At 57.4% G+C, this 18759-nt stretch overlaps 1 protein-coding gene across 5 annotated transcripts in view; it reads left to right on the top strand.

Annotated features, from left to right (window-relative positions):
* The window catches only part of GLIS1 (GLIS family zinc finger 1), a 237084-nt gene extending 218804 nt beyond the window's left edge, over positions 1 to 18280 (top strand). For 4 of the 5 annotated variants that reach the window (XM_055233516.2, XM_055233515.2, XM_055233517.1 and 1 more), the window contains 6 exons: positions 536 to 646; positions 4666 to 4798; positions 10555 to 10711; positions 14524 to 14702; positions 15257 to 15424; positions 17743 to 18280. In XM_055233516.2, the coding sequence (XP_055089491.1) occupies positions 536 to 646; positions 4666 to 4798; positions 10555 to 10711; positions 14524 to 14702; positions 15257 to 15424; positions 17743 to 17900 (906 nt within the window). In that variant the 3' untranslated portion in view covers positions 17901 to 18280. The remainder of the gene's footprint in view (positions 1 to 535; positions 647 to 4665; positions 4799 to 10554; positions 10712 to 14523; positions 14703 to 15256; positions 15425 to 17742) is intronic. The other variant, XM_055233518.2, reaches the window with a different exon arrangement.
* Positions 18281 to 18759: the final 479 nt, after the last annotated feature.

The raw sequence follows: 18759 nt of genomic DNA, 5'->3' as shown, positions 1-18759 counted from the left end.
CCTCCCCAGCCTCCCCAGCCTCCCCAGCCTCCCCAGCCTCCCCAACTCCCCAGCTCCCCTGCCCCCCAGCCTCCCCAGCCTCTCTTACCTCCCCTACCCCCAGCCCCCCACCTCCCCAGCCTCCTTCCCCAGCACCCCAGCCCCCCAGCCTCCTGTCTCACTGCACTCCCTGTCTGCTCAATGCTTACTTGCAGCTGTGGGGTCCAAAGGGTGGACTTGGCTCAGAGCCAGGATCTGACCTGGAAGAACCCTTAGACCTCAGATGGCCCCATTTTTCAGAGAAGAAAGGTGAGACTCAGAAAGGAGAGGCAACTGACCTGAGGTCCCAGGATGGTGGCGGAATGAAGACACAAACCCCTTGCTCTGCTGCCAGGCCAGGCGCCTTCCCCACAGCTGGGCCAGGCTGGCTGAGGCAGAGTACTCTTGGCCTGCAGCCAGCCTCTCGCCTGGTCACCTCCCCACAGCAGGTCACGCAGAGGCCCGTGGCCCATAGGGATGGGCCTCACTCACCCTACCCGTGCCCCCCATGTTACAGAAGCCGTACGCCTGTCAGATCCCTGGCTGCTCCAAGCGCTACACAGACCCCAGCTCCCTCCGCAAGCACGTCAAGGCCCATTCAGCCAAAGAGCAGCAGGTGCGTAAGAAGGTAAGCCAGCCGTCCTCATCTGGCCTCCTCCCACCTCTCAGCCGCCTGCACCACATCAGGCCAGGTGCCCACCCTCAACACGTGCATCCGCCCACTCTGCTGTATGCCACTGTTCGTCCATCCGTTCGTCCATTCATCCGTCCGTCCACTTCCCACCTGCCCTGAGTGTCTCTGCTGACCCACAGCCCTTCCTTCCACACCCCCAGCTGGCCCTTTGCCATCCACAGACTGCCCACCAGCTCCTCGCCCCATGCATCTGTGCACCTCCCACGGCTTGTGTGGTAAACACATGATGTCCAGCCTTGTGCTGGGCACGGAAGATGCAGAAATAAAAAAGCACGGCCCCACTTTCAGTGGCCTGGCAGGCGAGGGCAGACACAAAGAGATGATTCTACCTCATGTCATTAAGATGGCAAGAGAGATGTGCAGAGAAAAGTCAGGGCACAGATGAGGGGACCTTAGCCCCTCTGGGTGGGAGCAGGAAGGTCCGTGGAGGAAGTGGCATCAGGCATGGGTGCAGTGTTTACGGGTGTGAGCGTGGAGTGGGCCCGCCGGGCTTGCCTCTGCTGGCTCTGCACCCAGGCACGTGCCTTTGGGCTTCAGGTTCCTCAGCCATCAGAGGGGACAACAAAGGACTTGCTTTAGACAGCTGCGGTCAGGAGTAAATGATGGTTTATGCTGAGGGTTTAGAACTATACCTGGCACAAATCTAAAAGTTCAAAACAGAAATTGGTGTATGTGTTCATTGGTCCTGGGGAAGGACTAAGTGTTGGGCCGGTGAATTCAGAAGAACGCTCCCCAGAGTGACTGGCACTGACAAAGGGCTGAAGCCTGAAGCCCACTGCATGCGGGGTCAGCGGCCAAGCAGCTCAGTGAGGAGAGGTGGTGTGGGCAGGGCCATGTCCAGGGCACGGTGGGTGCCATTGAGGGGTCTTAAGCAGAGCAGGGCCATGGCACCTTGAGAGGTAACCCTGAGGGCCATGTAGAAAATGGGTTGGGAATTGCTGTTTTGGACAAGCCGTATGTGAGTTCCTGAGGGGACTGGGCCATGGCAGGAGGGACAGGACTGCAGCTGGTGGCAGAGCCCACCTGGCTGGGTGAACTCACGCCTGCACTCCCATGGAACTCCAGGGCCAGGGAGTGAGGGTCCTTGAGTGCCAGGGAGGGTGTGGGAGTGAAAGAAACACCAGGGACCAACTCGGGACACTGGCATGACAGAGGAGGACAGAGTGGGAAGATCGCATTTATTGGTTCAACCAGATTTACAGAGCACCTACTGTATTCCAAGCATTGTTCTGTGAACTGTGGCACTGCCAGGAATGAAACAGCAGAGGCCTGCAGGCTGGAGGAAGCAGCTGCCTCAGGCCCTGGGATAGGGAGACAGCGATGGGGTGCTGGGAGCAAGGGGCCTCAGTGGGAAAGAAGATGGGAGGGGACCGCCAGGCTTGGGAAGTTGGTCTCCAGCCTGCAGGCAGTGGGGAGCTTTGGAAGCTGTGGAGCAGAGAGGGACGAGGTCAAATCCTGCGCCATGAGCTTTCCGGTGAAACACCACCTCCATGTTCCCTGAGGAGGGAGGGGATGTGCTTTAGCCCAGGTGCCTCTGAGGCTCAGGCACTGTACCTGGGGCTTCATATCCTGTATCTCATTTGGGCCTCACTATAACCCTAGCTCCCCAGCTACTCAGGAGGCTGAGGTGGGAGGATCACTTGAGCCCAGGAGTTGGACTGCACACCAGCCTGAGTGACAGAGCAAGACCCTGTCTCAAAAAAAAAGAAAAGAAAAAAAAACCGTAGGTGTGGGCACTGTTTTAAATTCCCATTTTATTTTATTTTTAGAAACAAAGTCTCACTCTGTCACCCAGGCTGGAGTACAGTGGCATGATCATGGCTCGTGGCAGCCTCCAGCTCCTGGCCTCAAGTGATCCTCCTGCCTCAGCCTCCTGAGTAGCTGGGACTACAGGCATGCTCCACTGCTCCGGGCTTTTTTTTTTTAATATTTTTTTTTGTAGAGACAGAGGTTTCACTTTGTTGTCCAGGCTGGTTTCAAACTCCTGACTTCAAGTAATCCTCCCACCTTGGCCTCCCAAAATGTGGGGACTAGAGTCATGAGACACTCATTTTAGAGTTGGAGAAACTAAGGCCCAGAGAGTTAACAAACCAGCCCAGCATCATGCACCCCAGAAGTGCCACAGCCAAGGTCCATCCCAGACCTGTCTGCTTCCAGGGCCTGAGCTCCGTTCACTGCTCTCGGGTTGAGGGCCTGAGTGGGGACAGGGAATGGCCCAGGCTCCAGTAGACTGGAGCTCCACACCAGGGAGGCTTCTGTCCCAAGCGGACCAGTGCCCGATGACCAGAATCCTGTCCTGGCTTTCCCAGGCCCCGTGCTTGGCTCGCACTGAGCCCCCGGGGACTTGGGGCCACAGATCTGCAAACTTCCCAACAATAAGCAATCCATTAAGAGCCATCAGGGATGATGTATCTTTCTTGGTAAAGCGACCCTTGTATTATGACAAGTCCTTGGCAGCCCTGCTGCGTTTCAGAGAGAATTAGAAATGCTTTTCTTCCTTAATTCTCCTCTCCTGCTGCTCCTAATCCGATCGACATTGCGGTCTACAAGAACATGCCTTGGCTCTCTTTTGCCGGAAACTTAATTTACATGGAAAACAGCTGCTGGGTCAGGGAACCAAGAGCCCATCTCGAGGCTGGGCATGCCTTCTCCAAGGCTGGGCCTGGCCCTGCTGTCTTGGGAGGGCAGAAAAGCCCTCGGGGCTGACTCTCAGCTGCTGTGTGATATGGGGCAGGGCTCTCGCCTTCTCTGGGTCTGTTTTGTCCTGGGGAAGATGAGCATTTGGATGAGCCAAGCTTTGGGATTTCCCTGAGAGAAGGGGCCCTTCCCATCCAGGTGCCTGCCCCAGTCATCACCCAGTGTCCTGAAGGCCTCACCCTGTTCCCATCCTGGCTCTGGAAGATGTTCTGAGGTGACTGGGAACAGCCAAGGGTTGTTGGCCAAAGATTTGCTTGGGTTACTGGGTGCACCCCAGCCCAGGCTCACCCTTAGCCAAGGGACCTCAAGTCCATTTACTGATCCATCGTGCCCATGATGGGGTGACCAGATGGGGCTCGGCCAGCTGGAGCTCAGCCACCCCTACTACAGCACTTCCAAAGCATGCCCCCAGCCATCGTCTCATTACTCCTCATGGCAGCCTGGGGTGAGGCGTGACTGTTGCTGCTTATTACAGGCTGGGTAGGCAAGACCCAGAGAGGTTATGTTATTTGTCCGGCATTACACAGGGAGTAAGAAGAGGTGGGATGGGATCTGAGCCCAGCTCTTCATCCCTAGCCCTGAACTATTTCCACTGAACCTTGTACCAAGAAGGAAGAAAGAAAGAGCTGGGGCGGGATTGGGGGAGGCTGACTGCACACCTATTGTGCTTTACTCCTACCGTGTCCATTCACCGGTGCGGCTGCACAGAACGCACCTGCAGACCTCAGCTACCCATGGGAGGCCCCACTGCTGCACTTTGCCACCATTCTGTGTGTGTGTTGAGGCCACACCTCCCACAGGTTGCTCCCAGCAATGACTTGAGTGTGGCAGGCCCAGCAGGGACACTGAGGCAGAGCCTTCCTAGGAGGCACTGGACTCCTGACATCCAGCAGGCATTGGCTGCTGAGGACTCTCTGAGTCCCTGTCCCAGAGGCTCCCGCTTGACCCCTTCTCCCTGCCTCCTTCTCTCAGTCCTTGGGCTCTCCCAGCCCATCCAGTTCACAGATGGCACGTCTCCCATTTAAATCCTTGCATGTTGAATCCCATCCTGGCATCTGCTTCTCAAAGGACCTGGACTAACAACATCTTCACGATGTACACAGTCAGCCCGTTTCACAGATGAGGAACTGAGGCACAGTGAAGGGAAGGGTCTTGCCCTGGGGCTGCAGTCCTTTCTGCCCTGTCCCCTAACGGGAGGGTTGCTGGTGGGCAGGGGTCTCACACTAACACCTCCTTTCCCTCTGCTTGCTCCCCAGCTGCACGCAGGCCCTGACACCGAGGCCGACGTCCTGACCGAGTGTCTGGCCCTGCAGCAGCTCCACGCGTCCACACAGCTGGCTGCCAGCGATGGCAAGGGTGGCTGTGGCCTGGGCCAGGAGCTGCTCCCAGGTATGTGTGCGGGGAGGCAGGGCCAGGGGCGTAGCCCAGGAGGGGCCTTTCTCTGCCCACAGTCAAGCACAAGTGATGCTCAGTGGGCTGCCCACATGGGCATGACTTGTTGCAGGCACTCACTCATCTGGACTTGGTTGCCTCTGCCTTTGGCTCCCTACTTCCAATCCATCTTCTCCCTGCAGCTCCTCTAACTAGGCGGACGTTCCTTCACATTATTCTGTGGCTCCCCATTGCTCAGGGCATAAAGCCCTCACCCCTCTCAGCCTGGCCTTCAAGGTGTGTGGGGCCTGGGTCCTCCTGGCAGCCTCTTGCCTCCTCCTTGGCATGTTGGGTGCAGTTCCCCGAACACTCTCTGCTCCTGCTCCCCCCCACCCCCGGGCACTGTCCACACCCAGCCAGCCCTCTTCTCCCACCCTTCATGAAGGTAGCTCCTGCTCTTCCTTCAGGACCCACCTCCTTGTCCCCTCCTCCAGGAAGTCTTCCTCTGGGCTTCGCTCTGCCCCAGTGCTGAGCACTCTGAGCTGTCACTCTACTTCCCATCTGCCCATCTGTGTCCCCTACCAGGCTGTGAGTTCCTCAAAGGAGGCTCAGGGTCTGCCTCATTCTGGAGTCACCAGCACCCAGGATGGGGACATGTGCAGAGCTGGGCTGGGGGAACCCACGGCCCTGCCCCGAGCATCATCAAGAGAGGCTCTGGTGCCCTTGCTGATGGCCCATGCTGCCAGGATCATCCGCAGGGAGGAACCGTCTTCAAGAAGAGCCCATTCTGCCCCTGGCCTTGACTCTTGCTCCAGAGGAGAAAACTGAGGCTCTGAGAGGATAGGAACTTAGCCCAAATCACTTCCAGCTCATCGCTCAACTCTGTGGCCTGGAGATGGGGCCCCCAGAGCCCTTGGGACTCTGCAGGCCCCTCCAACCAGACGCTAAGGGCCTTTGGTCCAGCTGAGGTGGCCTGTCTGTCCCTCCCAGCAGCCGTGGGCCACGGGGCAGGTCTCAGGCCACAGCAGGAATTCCTAGCTTTGTGGCTTGGGCATCCAGCCCAGATAAGGGCAGCATGGCCTTTGGATTCCAGCTGACAGTCCTTGTGCTCTACCCCCGACTCCCCTAAAGAAACCACGGTATCAGAGCAGACTTTGTGCCTGCCCTCTGGGATTTCTTGAATTACTCCAACCATTTTCAACATTTTTTATTTTCTAATTTTTTATTCTTTCCCCTCAATGTTGAAGTAGCAACAGATTTAAAAATATATCAAAGCACTTGCCAAACAGCCTCAGGAAGAAAAGCCTTTTAGCCTTTCTCATAGGTCCCCCTTTCCAGGGGTCTGTGCTCAGGCAGGTCCACGAGGGCGAGGACACAGGCAGATGGGTGCCTAGGGGAGGGTCTGTACCCTCCTCACGTCTAGCTAGAGGACCCCTCTGTGTGGCTGCTTCTCACAGGGTCAGAATTGCTAAAATGGCAGGACTGGAAGGGACCGGGGGGCTGATCCAACCCAGGGATGAAGGTATCTCAAGTGCCAGCTCCTAACAAATGGTGATGACAGTGACTACTTGGAGCTCTGTGTTGAGAAGGCCTCAGAAGCTGCCTCCTGATTCAGTCGGAAAGAAAGCTGCTGCAGAGGAGCAGTGCTGCCCCCAGGGCAAATGTCTTGTACCTACCCCATCAGTTTTACCTTGGGAAGACTCAGGCCTGGGCAGGAGAAGGAATCACCTAAGGTCATCCAGAGAAGTCAGCAGCCAGTCCAGGCTGCAAGCCTGTTCTCTCAGATGCCAGCCTCAGGCTCGTCCCAGCGAGAAGGGACAGGGCCAGCAGTTACCATCTCTTGAGCACCTGCTTGGGCCACTGACTTCACAAATATCCTCTCATTCAATCCCCAACTACGCTGTGCAGTAGGATGTGAAACCCATGCTACCGATGAGAAACAGAATCAGCTGAGGCCTCATCAGCACAGATTGGAGGAGCCACTCCTGCTGAAGCTACTGCCCTTGCTCTGTGACAATAAGTGGTATCTTCCCTGCTTTGAGCCTCAGTTTCCCTCCCAGGCACTGAGGGATCTCATCTGCTATGAGAACAAATGTGATCATGGATGCGGTCACTTATATAAACCCTATGTGACTGATCATCTCACTGTTGTTCACGGTGAGTGAGAAGAATGACTGTGCTCGCCCACCTTACAGTCATGCACAGCCAGCACATAGGGACTGTGAGCCAGGTGCTGCTCCAGGGACTGTGCGTGGACATCACTGCCATCATCCTCACGTCAGCCTCAGAAGGCACACGCGAGCCACAGGTAGCAGGTGGCAGAGGCAGGATTGGAACCCAGACCATCTGTGCAGGCTGTCCTCTTAACCAGAGCCCACACCTCCCTGCTGCTAGTGCTGCACCTCTGCTATACTGAGCACCTGCTGTCTGCCAGGCCCGGTGCTGGCCCTGTCCTCGAGCTGCCTCCAGTGCAGCAGGGAGGGCAGGACCAGCCAGGTGAAGCCTGGGGTCCTGGATCCCCCAGGATCCGGCCTGCTGGGTTCTTCTGCAGGCCGCAGGGCAGATGGCTGAGAAGGGAACAGATGTTAGGGCCAGAGGTTAAGCGCTCACGGCTGATGATTGATGACACAGCTTTACAGCCTGAAGTGGTGCGTTTTGGGGAGAGCCCATCAGGCCCCGTGGCGCCCCCACTCCCGCTGCCCCTCGCAGTCCCATGGTTCTTTCATTCCCATCTGCTGTTCGCTGACGTGGTCAGCATCTCTAGTTCACACACTCAGTCACCCACCCTGTGTCCGTCCCTGGTGCGGAGGCTGGACAGGCAGGGACCTGGCCCAGGGGCAGGGGACTGAGTCAGGGAGGATTAGCAGAGTCCAGAACAGAGGGGAGAGGGTGAGGGACAAGCTGCAGAGGGAGACACCAGATTCCCATTGTCCAGTTGCAGGACGCTCCCTCAAGTAGGGACCAGTTCTCTTCTGCACAGGAGACCCCCCACCCAACCCCCGGGAGCTTATCTGCCAGGCCCATCCTGAGCAGATCCAGGGTAATGTGATGGGCAGTGAGGACTTGAGAAGCATGAGGTCAGCATGGCTGAGGGAGAAGGTGCAGGAGTGATCAGGATTCTAAGCCTTCCCAGCTGTCAGGCCCCCAAATTGGTTCAAGATGGCAGGCGAAGAGACGCTAAGGAGAGTGATGAGTGGCTCAAACCGTGGGCAGCTCCTCGCCAGGCTCCCTCCACAGACACCGCTGGAGGCGCCTTCCCCTAAGCTGGGGAGGGAGGCAGTGGCTGGACAGACAGGTGGTGCTAGGCCTGGGAGCAGAGTCCTAGAGGCAGGGAGCGGTAAGGACGGTGGCCCAGAGCCCCCGGGTCTCACAGCAGCCAGCGGTGATGCCTGCACCAGAGCCGAGGCCTCAGCCGGGTATCCAGACCATCACCTGAGCTGGAGCCGCTCCTAGCCCTGGCCTCAAGTGGACTTTCTCCCCCTGCTTCTTGGAAGATGGGCCTGACGAGCCGCCTACTCTGTGACTTTGGACAAGCCATTCAACTTGTTAATATTTAGTTTCCTCATCTTAAAACGGAATATATTATGTTCCTCACTGACATTTGTCAAGCTGGTTAAACTAGATAATGTGGAAAGACAGTTTGGCACATAGTATGTTTTTAATTAATGGTAGTTATTCTGATAGTTGAATCTCACACAATGTAACTTAACGTAGGGTGCTTGCAGCTCTAACTCCACGCCAGGAGTTGCAAACTGTTTGGCCTCATAGGCAAAGGGGCACTTTTTGGTGGTGGTGGTGGGTTTTTTTTTTTTTTTTTTTTGAGACGGAGTCACCCAGGCTGAAGTGCAGTGGCACCATCTTGGCTCACTGCAACCTCCACCTTTCGGGTTTAAGCCATTCTCCTGCCTCAGCCTCCCAAGTAGCTGGGATTACAGGTGCATGCCACCACGCCCGACTAATTTTTGTATTTTTAGTAGAGACAGGGTTTTGCCATGTTGGCCAGGCTGGTCTCGAATTCCTGGCCTTAAGTGATCCTCCCGCCTCGGCCTCCCAAAGTGCTGGGATTACAGGCTTGTTTTTTAACGGTTTCCATGTGAAGGTCTTTCTGGGACGTGTGCTCTCCCCTTTGCCACAGGCCCTCCTGCTCCCCTTGTTAATCTGTGCAGTTTCATTTGTTTTGCTCCCTGCCATGCTGCCTGAGGCACTGAGCTTGCCGTCCCTGCCACAGCCCTGCTCCGTTCCCTGCAACAGCCTCCTGAATTGCAGGCCTGGGCCAAAGGGGCCAGCCTGGGATGAGCTAGCCTTGGAACCCCAACCAACTGAGAAGGTAAAAGTTTCCCTTACCCCATTCATGAAATGAGACTGGTGTGTTCTCAGATTGGTCCTTATGGTGTAATAAGAGCACTGGTCTGGATCCATGGTAACCAGAGTGCTATTCAGTATGTAACAGCTGCCCTGGTGCACGCTGGCCAATCAGAATGGACGCCACATCAGTGCAGCCCCAGGCTAGCCCCCAGGTCACACAGAGTCCTCCCAGGGCATCTGCTGGATGCATGGATTTCAGAGAAAATGATGTCAATTGCTATTAAAATAAACATGGCCAGATTGAAGAAGGGATGCAAAACTGGCCACTCCCTAGAGCGATGAGCTCTGGAGAAGCCAGAGCGAGGCTTGAGGAGGCCTGGGCTCCATTCTGGGTGTAATGGCCTGGAATGCAGGGGTTGGGTGCATTCATCTTTTTTTTTTTTTTAGATAAAATAGACAACGTCAAAACCTTATAACTCTTGCCGTGTCTTTCTTAGGCTCCAGTCCCAGAGTAGGAGTTTATTTCCTACTCTGATTAGGGTTTCTTGGTGAAGGCATTTTGGGAGTGCTGGGCTCAGTAACTCCAAACCCTCAGTTGGGCCCCTGGAGCAAGGTCTGACTCTGACCTAGTGTCTGCCATTGATTTATTAGCCTTCCTGTCTTAACAAGGGTAAGACTTTATGGGGTAAAAGGTGATAAAAGGTGGCATCACCCTGAAGGTGTCTTCTGAAGGTTTAGAATCTGAGACTAGAATGAGGCTGACTCCTCTCCTCAGTTGGGACCCTTGTTCAGTGTACCGCCCATAAAACCATCCATGGCAGCCCTTCTCAGAGGTCTCCCAGGCCAGCTGCCACCCAGCTAGTGCAGTCATCTCTCTTTGGAAGCCTTCACAATGGACACCCCGGCTCTGCTTGCATATCTCTGGGGGAGGTAGTTATTCTGTGCAAGGGCCGCCCACTGCCCTGCAGCGGCACTGGCTGTTGGAAGGCACTGTCGAGCCCTGGGCTGCGGTCTGCTCTCAAGCTTCTCTCCATTCCTGGGTCTCTGTCTGCTTCCGGGGCCACACAGAACAAGCCTCTTCTTTTCCAGAACAGCATCACAGAGATTTGAGGCAGCCTGCCCTATACATGCCCCCATCTCAGAACACACCCACACACACACACACACACACCCACACCCACACCCTAAGCACCCCACGCCTCTGACAGCCCCTTGCCAGTTCCACCTCTGCTATCAGGGTGAGCCCCAGCCCTGGACACAGCCCTTTAGCCAGGGCCTGCGAGGCTGAACTGAGTGGAGTGGGGCCAGCACCTCCCTCATTGGGGCCCCTAAACTTCCAGTGATACGATGTTGTTCATTTTCCCTCTTGTCTTTCTTTCTCCATCATCAGGCACACACAGCTCCTGGGCCATCACAGCCATCTTCAGGGAGTGGCCAGAGTCCAGTGAGCCTTGTTTGATTCCCTGCAGGTGTGTATCCTGGCTCCATCACCCCCCATAACGGACTCGCATCGGGCCTCCTGCCCCCAGCGCACGATGTACCTTCCAGGCACCACCCGCTGGATGCCACCACCAGTTCCCACCACCATCTGTCCCCTCTGCCCATGGCTGAGAGCACCCGGGATGGGTATGTACACCAGGCCAGTCCTCCTCCAGGGACAGCAAGGGGGGATCTCGGGGGGAGGGCAGGTGTCCTGCACTATCTATCTGCTTGTTACTGATAATAAAATAGCCAGCCTTCAGGGAACACGGACTGCAGACTGCATTCGACACACATGTGTGCATGATTCTGTTGGTGCCTGCAGTAACTCTGAGTAGACTGTACTGGCTTCTGAATGCCTCATTTCATGCAGCCCCTCCTCCCCACTGGAGGACCCTGGGAAAATGCTGTGGCCCCTCCCAGCGGCCCCTGCATTCTGGGCTGCCACACGCAGAATGGAACCCAGGCCTCCTCGGGGCCTCGCTCTGGCGTCTCCTTGCCTCATCTGTGCATTTGGGAGCAGACTGCCCACTGCGCGCACTCCACAGATGCTGGTCTGGGCCCCACACCCACCTCCAGCCACTGCAGCTGTGACATTGCCCGGCCTGCGGGGGCTGCCTGGGAGCCTTTACTTCAGGATCTCTGTGGAGAGGGGCAGCCTCTTCCTGCGCCCAATGTGGTTCTCACTGTGGCCACTTAATTGACTGGAAATGGTGAATGTGTTAATTGCTGGACCATGATCTGCCAAAATCTGTTTTTCTTGCAAATGAGCAGAGGGAGGCCTCACAGCCCCACCCTCCTGCCCTCCCTGCTGTTTTTTCCTGATCACCTTGTCCCTGCAGGCCTGGCCCCAGTACCTTCCTCCTTCCCTGCCCTTCCTCCACCTGGCTACAGCCTTGGCCGAGGCCTGCCTGCGCCTGGGGCCAGCCTGGCTTCATCGCCACATTTGTGGCCCACTGCTCCTATTATTACTCGGCTCCTCCTGCCATTCATTCACCCATTCATTTGGTGTTCAATTATGGAGCCCCTGTGGGCAGGCCCTGGGCCCAGTGCTGGTGCCACAGATGACTCTGGCCCTGGAGATACTTACTGTGAGAGGGAGACCAACCACACAGGGGGCCAGTGGTGTGCGGCAAGGAAGCAGAAGGGTTGTGGAGCCCAGAGGAGAGAGCCCAGTGGGGTGTGGCTGCCAGGAGGGTGTCAGGGAAGGCTTCCTGGAGGAGGTGAGGCTGGAGTTGGATGAGTGGAGAAGCTGGGAGGAAGGAGTAGCAAGAGTGAAGGTAGGCATGGTGAGAGCTTGGGGTGTTCTGGGAAACATGAGTCATTGTGTGGGGTGACGAACTTGGGAGAGATGTCGCCAGGTCCAGATCCCAAGGCCTGGGATGAGACTCGACCTGAAGAGTGTTGAGCAGTGATGTGGTCAGGTTTGGGGATGAGGACGCGGGGCGGCATTGCAGGGGTGGGGTGGACTGTGGGGCACTGGACAGACGGCATCCCAAGCCAGGGCCCGGTTCAGGCTCAGCGGGGGAGCCCGGAAGGCAGAGGAAGGCAGTGGTGGCACAGAGGCAGCGGGAGTGGGAAACCCGAGCTGGGCAGGGAGAGGAGGGGGCCTCAGGGATGAGCTGGGGGTCCAGAGGGGCTGCTGACAGGCAGGGGAAGATTGTGGCTGTGACTGTGAGCAGAGAGCCATGAAGAGGCTGCCTGAAGGGGGTGCAGAGGTGTACCCAGAAAACCGGGCCCTCCTCGAGCTTCAGCTGCTGCTTCTGTGAAAGGCATTATAAGGCCCTCCCTGAGGAAGGTGGTGAGAGCCGTACACACGCCTGACACTGTGTGCCTCACCTGGCACAGTCTCCACTACGATGGTCCCCGCCCCCACCCATACCCGCTCAGGCCACCTGCTCACCCACCAACCAGCCGAAAAACATCTCCAGCCAAAGAAAAATAAACTACGAAGGCCGTTCGCTGCTCGGGCCCGTGCACTCTGCTCCGCCTCATTCATCACCTGCCTGCCGCCTGCATAAGTGCCCGTCAAGAATTCTGCAGTGAGAAGCAGAGTGATGACAAGATGGGACCCCTGCCTGCCCACCCCTGCCTGCGGGTAGGAGCCTCGGGTCCAGCTGCAGGAGAGAAGCATCCTCGTGCCTGACACCAGGCCCGGGCCCAGCGTGAATGGGTTTCTTTTTTCATCCCCTGAGAAGAGAGTGGGGAAAGGGCCTTCAGCCTCCACTTCCTGCCAAAGTCAACAAGGAACCGCCACTCGTGGCTCCCCAGTGGTTTGCTGGGACGTTTAAATAGCTTGACAGAATTATCTGATTCACTCAAAAATATGCTAAGAGGGCCTGACTTCATGACCAAATTTATTTTCCCTGGCTCAGAGAAGACGCCGAATAGGGCATTTTTTTTCCCAGCCTTGTGCGAGGTATGAAGCCCTCTGTCTGCCAGGCCAGTGAGGTTTTATATTAATTTTTATAGGTTCCAGTTGAAGCAAAAATATTTGATTTAGGAATCATTTGCATGACTCAGAGGAGGAGCTCCAGAAAATCTTTTTTGCCTTTTAAAGAGTTCAGGTAGAGCAGCGTAGCCTCAGGCGTCATGTCTGCTGTGGAGAGAGTTGTGTTCTGTTTAATTTCACTGGCTGTGAAGGTGGCAAATGTGAATTTATGGTGGAGACAGGAAAAACAAACTTTTGAAAATGCATGTTATTTCCCCTTCATATCTGGTTCATCTTAATCCTGCAATGCCGTTAATCTCTGGGGGTTGTAGCTGAGAGATTCAGAAACTCATTTATTAGTGTCATTGCTTGTTCGCTGTGTGCCAGGCCCAGCGCTGGGCACCGGGTGACCGAGAAGGGCCAAGACCTGGCCCTCCCTAGAGGGGCTTCAGGAAACCAGGGGAGGGCTGGGTTGTGGGTGCCCAGATGGGATGGGGATAAGGCAGCCACCACACAGCAGGCCTGCAGGAAGCAGGAGCCACTCCCCGGCCAGGCCCCGGCCCAGCTTCAGCCAGGAGAACTGGTCATGAGAACACACAGCTCATGTACAACTGTCCACGGTTTCTGGTGCATACAGGAAGACGCTGTCCCACTTGATCATCCCATAAGACAGGCCTAAAAATAATGATGATGATAATGATAATTTATTCCTGGAGGTGTGATGAGGATTCAGCTCATGAACTTAAAACAGTGACAGGGACCCACAGTGTATTAGTGGCTGGGCCAGGGACCCAGCACTGAGGCCCTGCTTCCCCTGTCCTCAGCGAGCTCACAGTGACGGGGCCTCACACGTGTGGATGGTGACAGCAGACTGGAGGGGCAGTGGAGGGGCTGCCAACGTTGGAGGGAGCAGAGAGGAACTTGGCACGGCACAGATGCGGAGACCCCAGCCTCTCTCCACATCTGCTTTCCCCATTTCCAGATAGCCCTGCTTCCTTCAGAGAGGCACTGATCTCCCAGGGCCTGGGGCAAGTCAGGGGCTCAGTGAGTGCTGACTGTGAGTGCCATGGGCTGCTCCAGGGCTCCTCGTCCAGGTGGCCAGAGTGGCATGCACGAGGCAGAGAGCCAGGCACCCAGCAGGTAATGAACACTGCAGCGTGCCCGGTGGTGAGCCAGTAGCCCTTCCAGGAAACCAGGGCTCAGAGACATTGAGCAACTTGCCCAAAATAGTTGGCCAATGAGAGCAATTAGGGGTTTGAACACAGTTCTCTCAGCTGGAAAGGTTGTGCCTCTTACCTGTGTTCCTTGCTGACTATCCTAAATACCAGACTCCAAAGCTTACAGGATTGAAAAGTTTGGCTTGAACATGACCAAAAATAAAAGCTCCTCTTCTAACTATTGTAAGTCGGAGCAGGTGAGCTGGTGAGTGGGCTCCCCGTCGCCTGAGGGGAGTAAGCCACAGCAGCCCTGCCTCTGGCCCCCACCCTCCAGACCCCTGCCTGCTGACGGGCGTCTCTGTTCTCTCCAGGTTGGGGCCCGGCCTCCTCTCACCAATAGTCAGCCCCCTGAAGGGGCTCGGGCCACCGCCGCTGCCCCCACCCTCTCAGAGCCATTCTCCAGGGGGCCAACGCTTCTCCACACTCCCCAGCAAGCCGTCCTACCCACCCTTCCAGAGCCCTCCACCCCCGCCTCTGCCTAGCCCGCAAGGTAAGCTCTGGCCAGGGTCCCGCTCCGTATAACCCCCCGATTCCCACTCAGGGACCCCAGAGGAACGAGGAGACAGTGGCCTAGTGGGGGAGGCAGGTACTCAGAGAATGACCGGCTGGTCACTGGGGGCTGAGAGAAGCTGGGAGACAGGAGACATAAGAGGCCCAGCTGAGGGCACAGCCTGGAGAAAACTGGTTCTGAGAGTGAGGAACAGCGTGTTCCGGACAAGGTGGCAAAGGCCCGCTGACCCAAGGAGAGGCCAGTGAGCGGGATTGAGCGCCTGCGAGTGGAGGGAGTAGGCATCAGCCATGGGTGACTCAGGAGCAGCCACGTGAGACCATCTCAGCCACCCCTCGCCTGCCCTCCCCTCCCTGCAGGGCGGAGCTGAGAATGGGGCCCCAGCCTCCTGCACCTTCTCTGCCCTGGGCCCTCCTCCCACGCCCACAATGCCTGGACAGGGCAACACGGGAGGTGGAGCGTGCAGCAAGGATGTTCCCCTCCCTGTCTGGGCACTTCTCCTTTGTGAACACGGCCCCTGCCATCCCTGTCTGCAGGTTACCAGGGCAGTTTCCACTCCATCCAGAGTTTCTTCCCCTACGGCGACTGCTACCGGATGGCCGAACCAGCAGCTGGTGGGGACGGACTGGTCGGGGAGACCCACGGTTTCAACCCCCTGCGGCCCAATGGCTACCACAGCCTCAGCACACCCTTGCCTGCCACAGGTGAGCCCTGCCTGCGTGGCGCCCGGTCCTGGGCACCTGCCGAGGCTCAGCCCGGTGCTGGGTGCTGCATACACGCTGTCCTGCAGCCTTTGGATGCTTATGTGGTGGGGCCATCCCTACTTTACAGAGGGGGAAGTAGAGGCTCAAGAGAGGTCCCAGGACCCCGCAGAACTGCCTGTACCTGCCCGACTGGAAAGTGCATGCTCCTTCCACAGCTTTGCGAGCCTTATGTGTGTCTGAATGCTGACAGGTTTCTGAAGAATCAGACTGGGAGCTCATGGTTTAATTACTGCTTCACTTTATTTACTGAGCACCTACTGTGTGCCAGGCATAGCTGGGGATGTAGCAGGGAATGAACAAATCCTGCTCTCCCTTTGGCAGCAGAGGAGACTAGGCGGGGACAGAGCCTGGAGGTCATGCTGTTCCTCCCCCACATCGGTACCCGGTGCTGCCCTGCAGGGCCCTGGGCCTCCCCAGCTCTGCCCCAGGCTTGGCTAGAGAAGCCCAGGGAGAGGGGAGGGTACCCGCAGCCCAGGTGGAACCAGGCTCAGATCAGTAGGGCAGGCCTAGTCAGAGCAGGGGCATCAGAAGGGAGGGGCTAGGCCCTCCCTGAATTCCTCCAGCTGAGACCCACCCTCAAAACAGCCTCTGGACCCAGGTCTAACAGGAGGTTTCCAGGGCTCCAACAAAGGGGAACCTGAGACCGGCCCCAGAGGCCCTTGGGGCAGCCTTGAGGGTGTGAGCGGGAGGGTGGAGGGACAGGCATATAGGGACAAGCACTGAGGTCTCAGCCGGGCACATACCACCCTGTGGGTCCATGTCCACACACCTGTGCCCTGTGCCCATGCCGGGTGTCTGTGTGTGCCCATGCTTGCAGGGCTTGCACAGGGGGCTCTGAGCGGCATGTGCCCCGTGAGTGTCAGGAGCTGGCACATGTGTGTTACCCCAGGTGTATGTGGATGTCCGTGCACCCCGTCTGTGTGCACATTGTGTCACCCACCCCATGACTCATGGCTGTTTCCACAGATATGTGCTTGCGTGCACGTGTGCACCTGTGTTTGAGGATTGTGCCCACAGGCCTGTGGGTAAACGTGTGCCGTGACCACGCGGGATAGACGTGTGTGCATGGCCCCCTGCGTGACATGGGGCTCACATGGAAGATGGGTGCCCTGTGTCTGTGTATACTGGAATTGAGGTGCCCAGCACTGTGGGCTCTCCCCATCTTGTCCTCCCCACCTCTATCCAGCCCACATGGGATTTCTCAGCTGAGCAGCAAGGCTTAGAATGAACAGCTCTGAATGGAGCAGGAGGCAGCTTCCACACCCTGCCCCGCCCCTACACTGGCCTAGGGAGGTTCTTTCGGCCTCCCCTCTCCCCAGTGCCCACTCCAGGCCCGCTTAGCTGCCTTCTGCCCACACCTCCCTGGTCAGGCAAAAATCACACACAGAGCATTAAACAAGGCTGACAAGCTTCAGGGGCTGCAGGCCTCAGAACAGTTTGGCCCAACCCCACTGCATAGACTGAGGCTTGCCTGTCTTAGGCCACATAAACGCATGACAGCAGCTCATTGGCAGGCCTTTAGGGCAGGGGCTAGAGAAGATGACCCCTCCCAGCCCCTCCCAAGTCAAGGGCCTCTGAGCGGTGGCCCCGCCCTGGAGACAGCATGTCTGGTGGAAGAGCCAGTATCTCTGGAGCCAGATGGACCTGGGTTCAATCCCAGCTGCACCCCTTGCTCACACTGTGACCTTAGGCAAGCATCCTGGCCTCTGTGCCTGCCTTCTCAGCTATAGAACAGGACAGTGAATCCCACCGCAGGGGAGCATTGTAGAGCTGAAGCGAGGCAAGCTGAAATGAGCACTTACTAAGTGCCCAGTAAGTGCTGGTGTCCTTCTTTGGGTTTCCTGAGTCTGGTTGGGGGATGCAACTGAAAGGGTGGGTGAGCTGGTCCTTCTGCCAGGAGGGGACCAGCCCCTGAGGGCAAGGGCTGAGCTGCTCCTACCCTACCCCTCTCCTTCCCCCACATTCTGCCCCACAGCCCAGCCCCGGTGATGGACCTCCCTGAGTCAACCCCGTGCCTGTCTCCCCAGCTGCCCTGGGCCCCCTGGGTGTGCCAAGCCCAGGGTGCCTCCCAAGCCCTCGCCCCACCCCAGCGGCCAGCTCCCCCATTTGGAGAAGTTGGGGGCTCCAAGCAGGCCCCACCAACGGGACACTGTGAGGGGGTGACCCTGGGCAGGCGGGGTGGGGCCTGGGAACTGGGAAGCATGAGCAGGCACAGCCCCTGCTGCCTCCAGCGCTGACCCTTTCCCAACCACTCACAGGCTATGAGGCCCTGGCTGAGGCCTCATGCCCCACAGCGCTGCCACAGCAGCCATCTGAAGATGTGGTGTCCAGCGGCCCCGAGGACTGTGGCTTCTTCCCCAATGGAGGCTTTGACCACTGCCTGGGCCACATCCCCTCCATCTACACAGACACCTGAAGGAGCCCCCACCATGCACCTGCCCGTCCAGCACTGCAGATGCCACCTTGCCCACCTGCTGTTGCTCCCACCCTCCGTGTACCTAGTGGGAGTGCCAGGCCACAGCCGGAACAGCCAGGCCATGACCCAGGGGAGCCAGTGCTGCCACACCACCCAGCGCTGCCAGGGAGCCGCCATCCGAGCCTGAGCTGGGCGCACAGAGGTGCTCGCCAGGATCCGTGGCCCTGTAATATTCCTTCGATCGTGTCTTCCCGTTCCTCCCCACAGTGGTTTTGAAATCACAGACCTCGTGTATATAAAATATGCAGAACTTGTTTTCCATTCCCCTGCCAGTTTTATATTTTTGGTTTTACAAGAAAAACATTAAAAACTGGAAAGGAGATGTGAAGGCCTGGTTCTGCTTTATGATTCAGCCCAGAGGCTGGGACTGGGAGAGCCTCGGAGGAGGATGACAGAGCTGGGTGTTCAGGGCTAGGGAGGCTGAGTAGAAACCAGCTCAGGCCCTGGGTTCTGACCACGAGGATGGGAACCAGTGGCACGTGGCCCCCACCATGCGCTATGGTCCTTACACCAGCGCTAGTCCCAGGACTGTGCAGTGAGGTAGGCCTATCCCCATGGACAGGTGGGCAAACTGAGGCTGGGAGGGTGCAGCGACGGGCTGCAGATCCCGGGCCCCACAGTCAGACCACGGTTGGGACCCAGCTCCATCTGACCTGGGCCTCTACCTGCTACAGCGACTCCTCAGCGGGTGGGAGAACGAGCTTCAAATCTAGTGTCTGGGCTTCTGCAAACAGAGAGAGAAAACCTTGGGAGGGCAGGGCAAGCCTTCTGGGGATGGAGCCCAAACAGCCTCAAAAAG

The sequence above is a fragment of the Symphalangus syndactylus genome, chromosome 19, assembly GCF_028878055.3.
Source record: "Symphalangus syndactylus isolate Jambi chromosome 19, NHGRI_mSymSyn1-v2.1_pri, whole genome shotgun sequence".
Lineage (NCBI taxonomy): Eukaryota > Metazoa > Chordata > Mammalia > Primates > Hylobatidae > Symphalangus > Symphalangus syndactylus.
The sequence above is the reverse complement of the archived record's forward strand: the minus strand, read 5'-3'. Positions and strand labels throughout refer to the sequence as shown.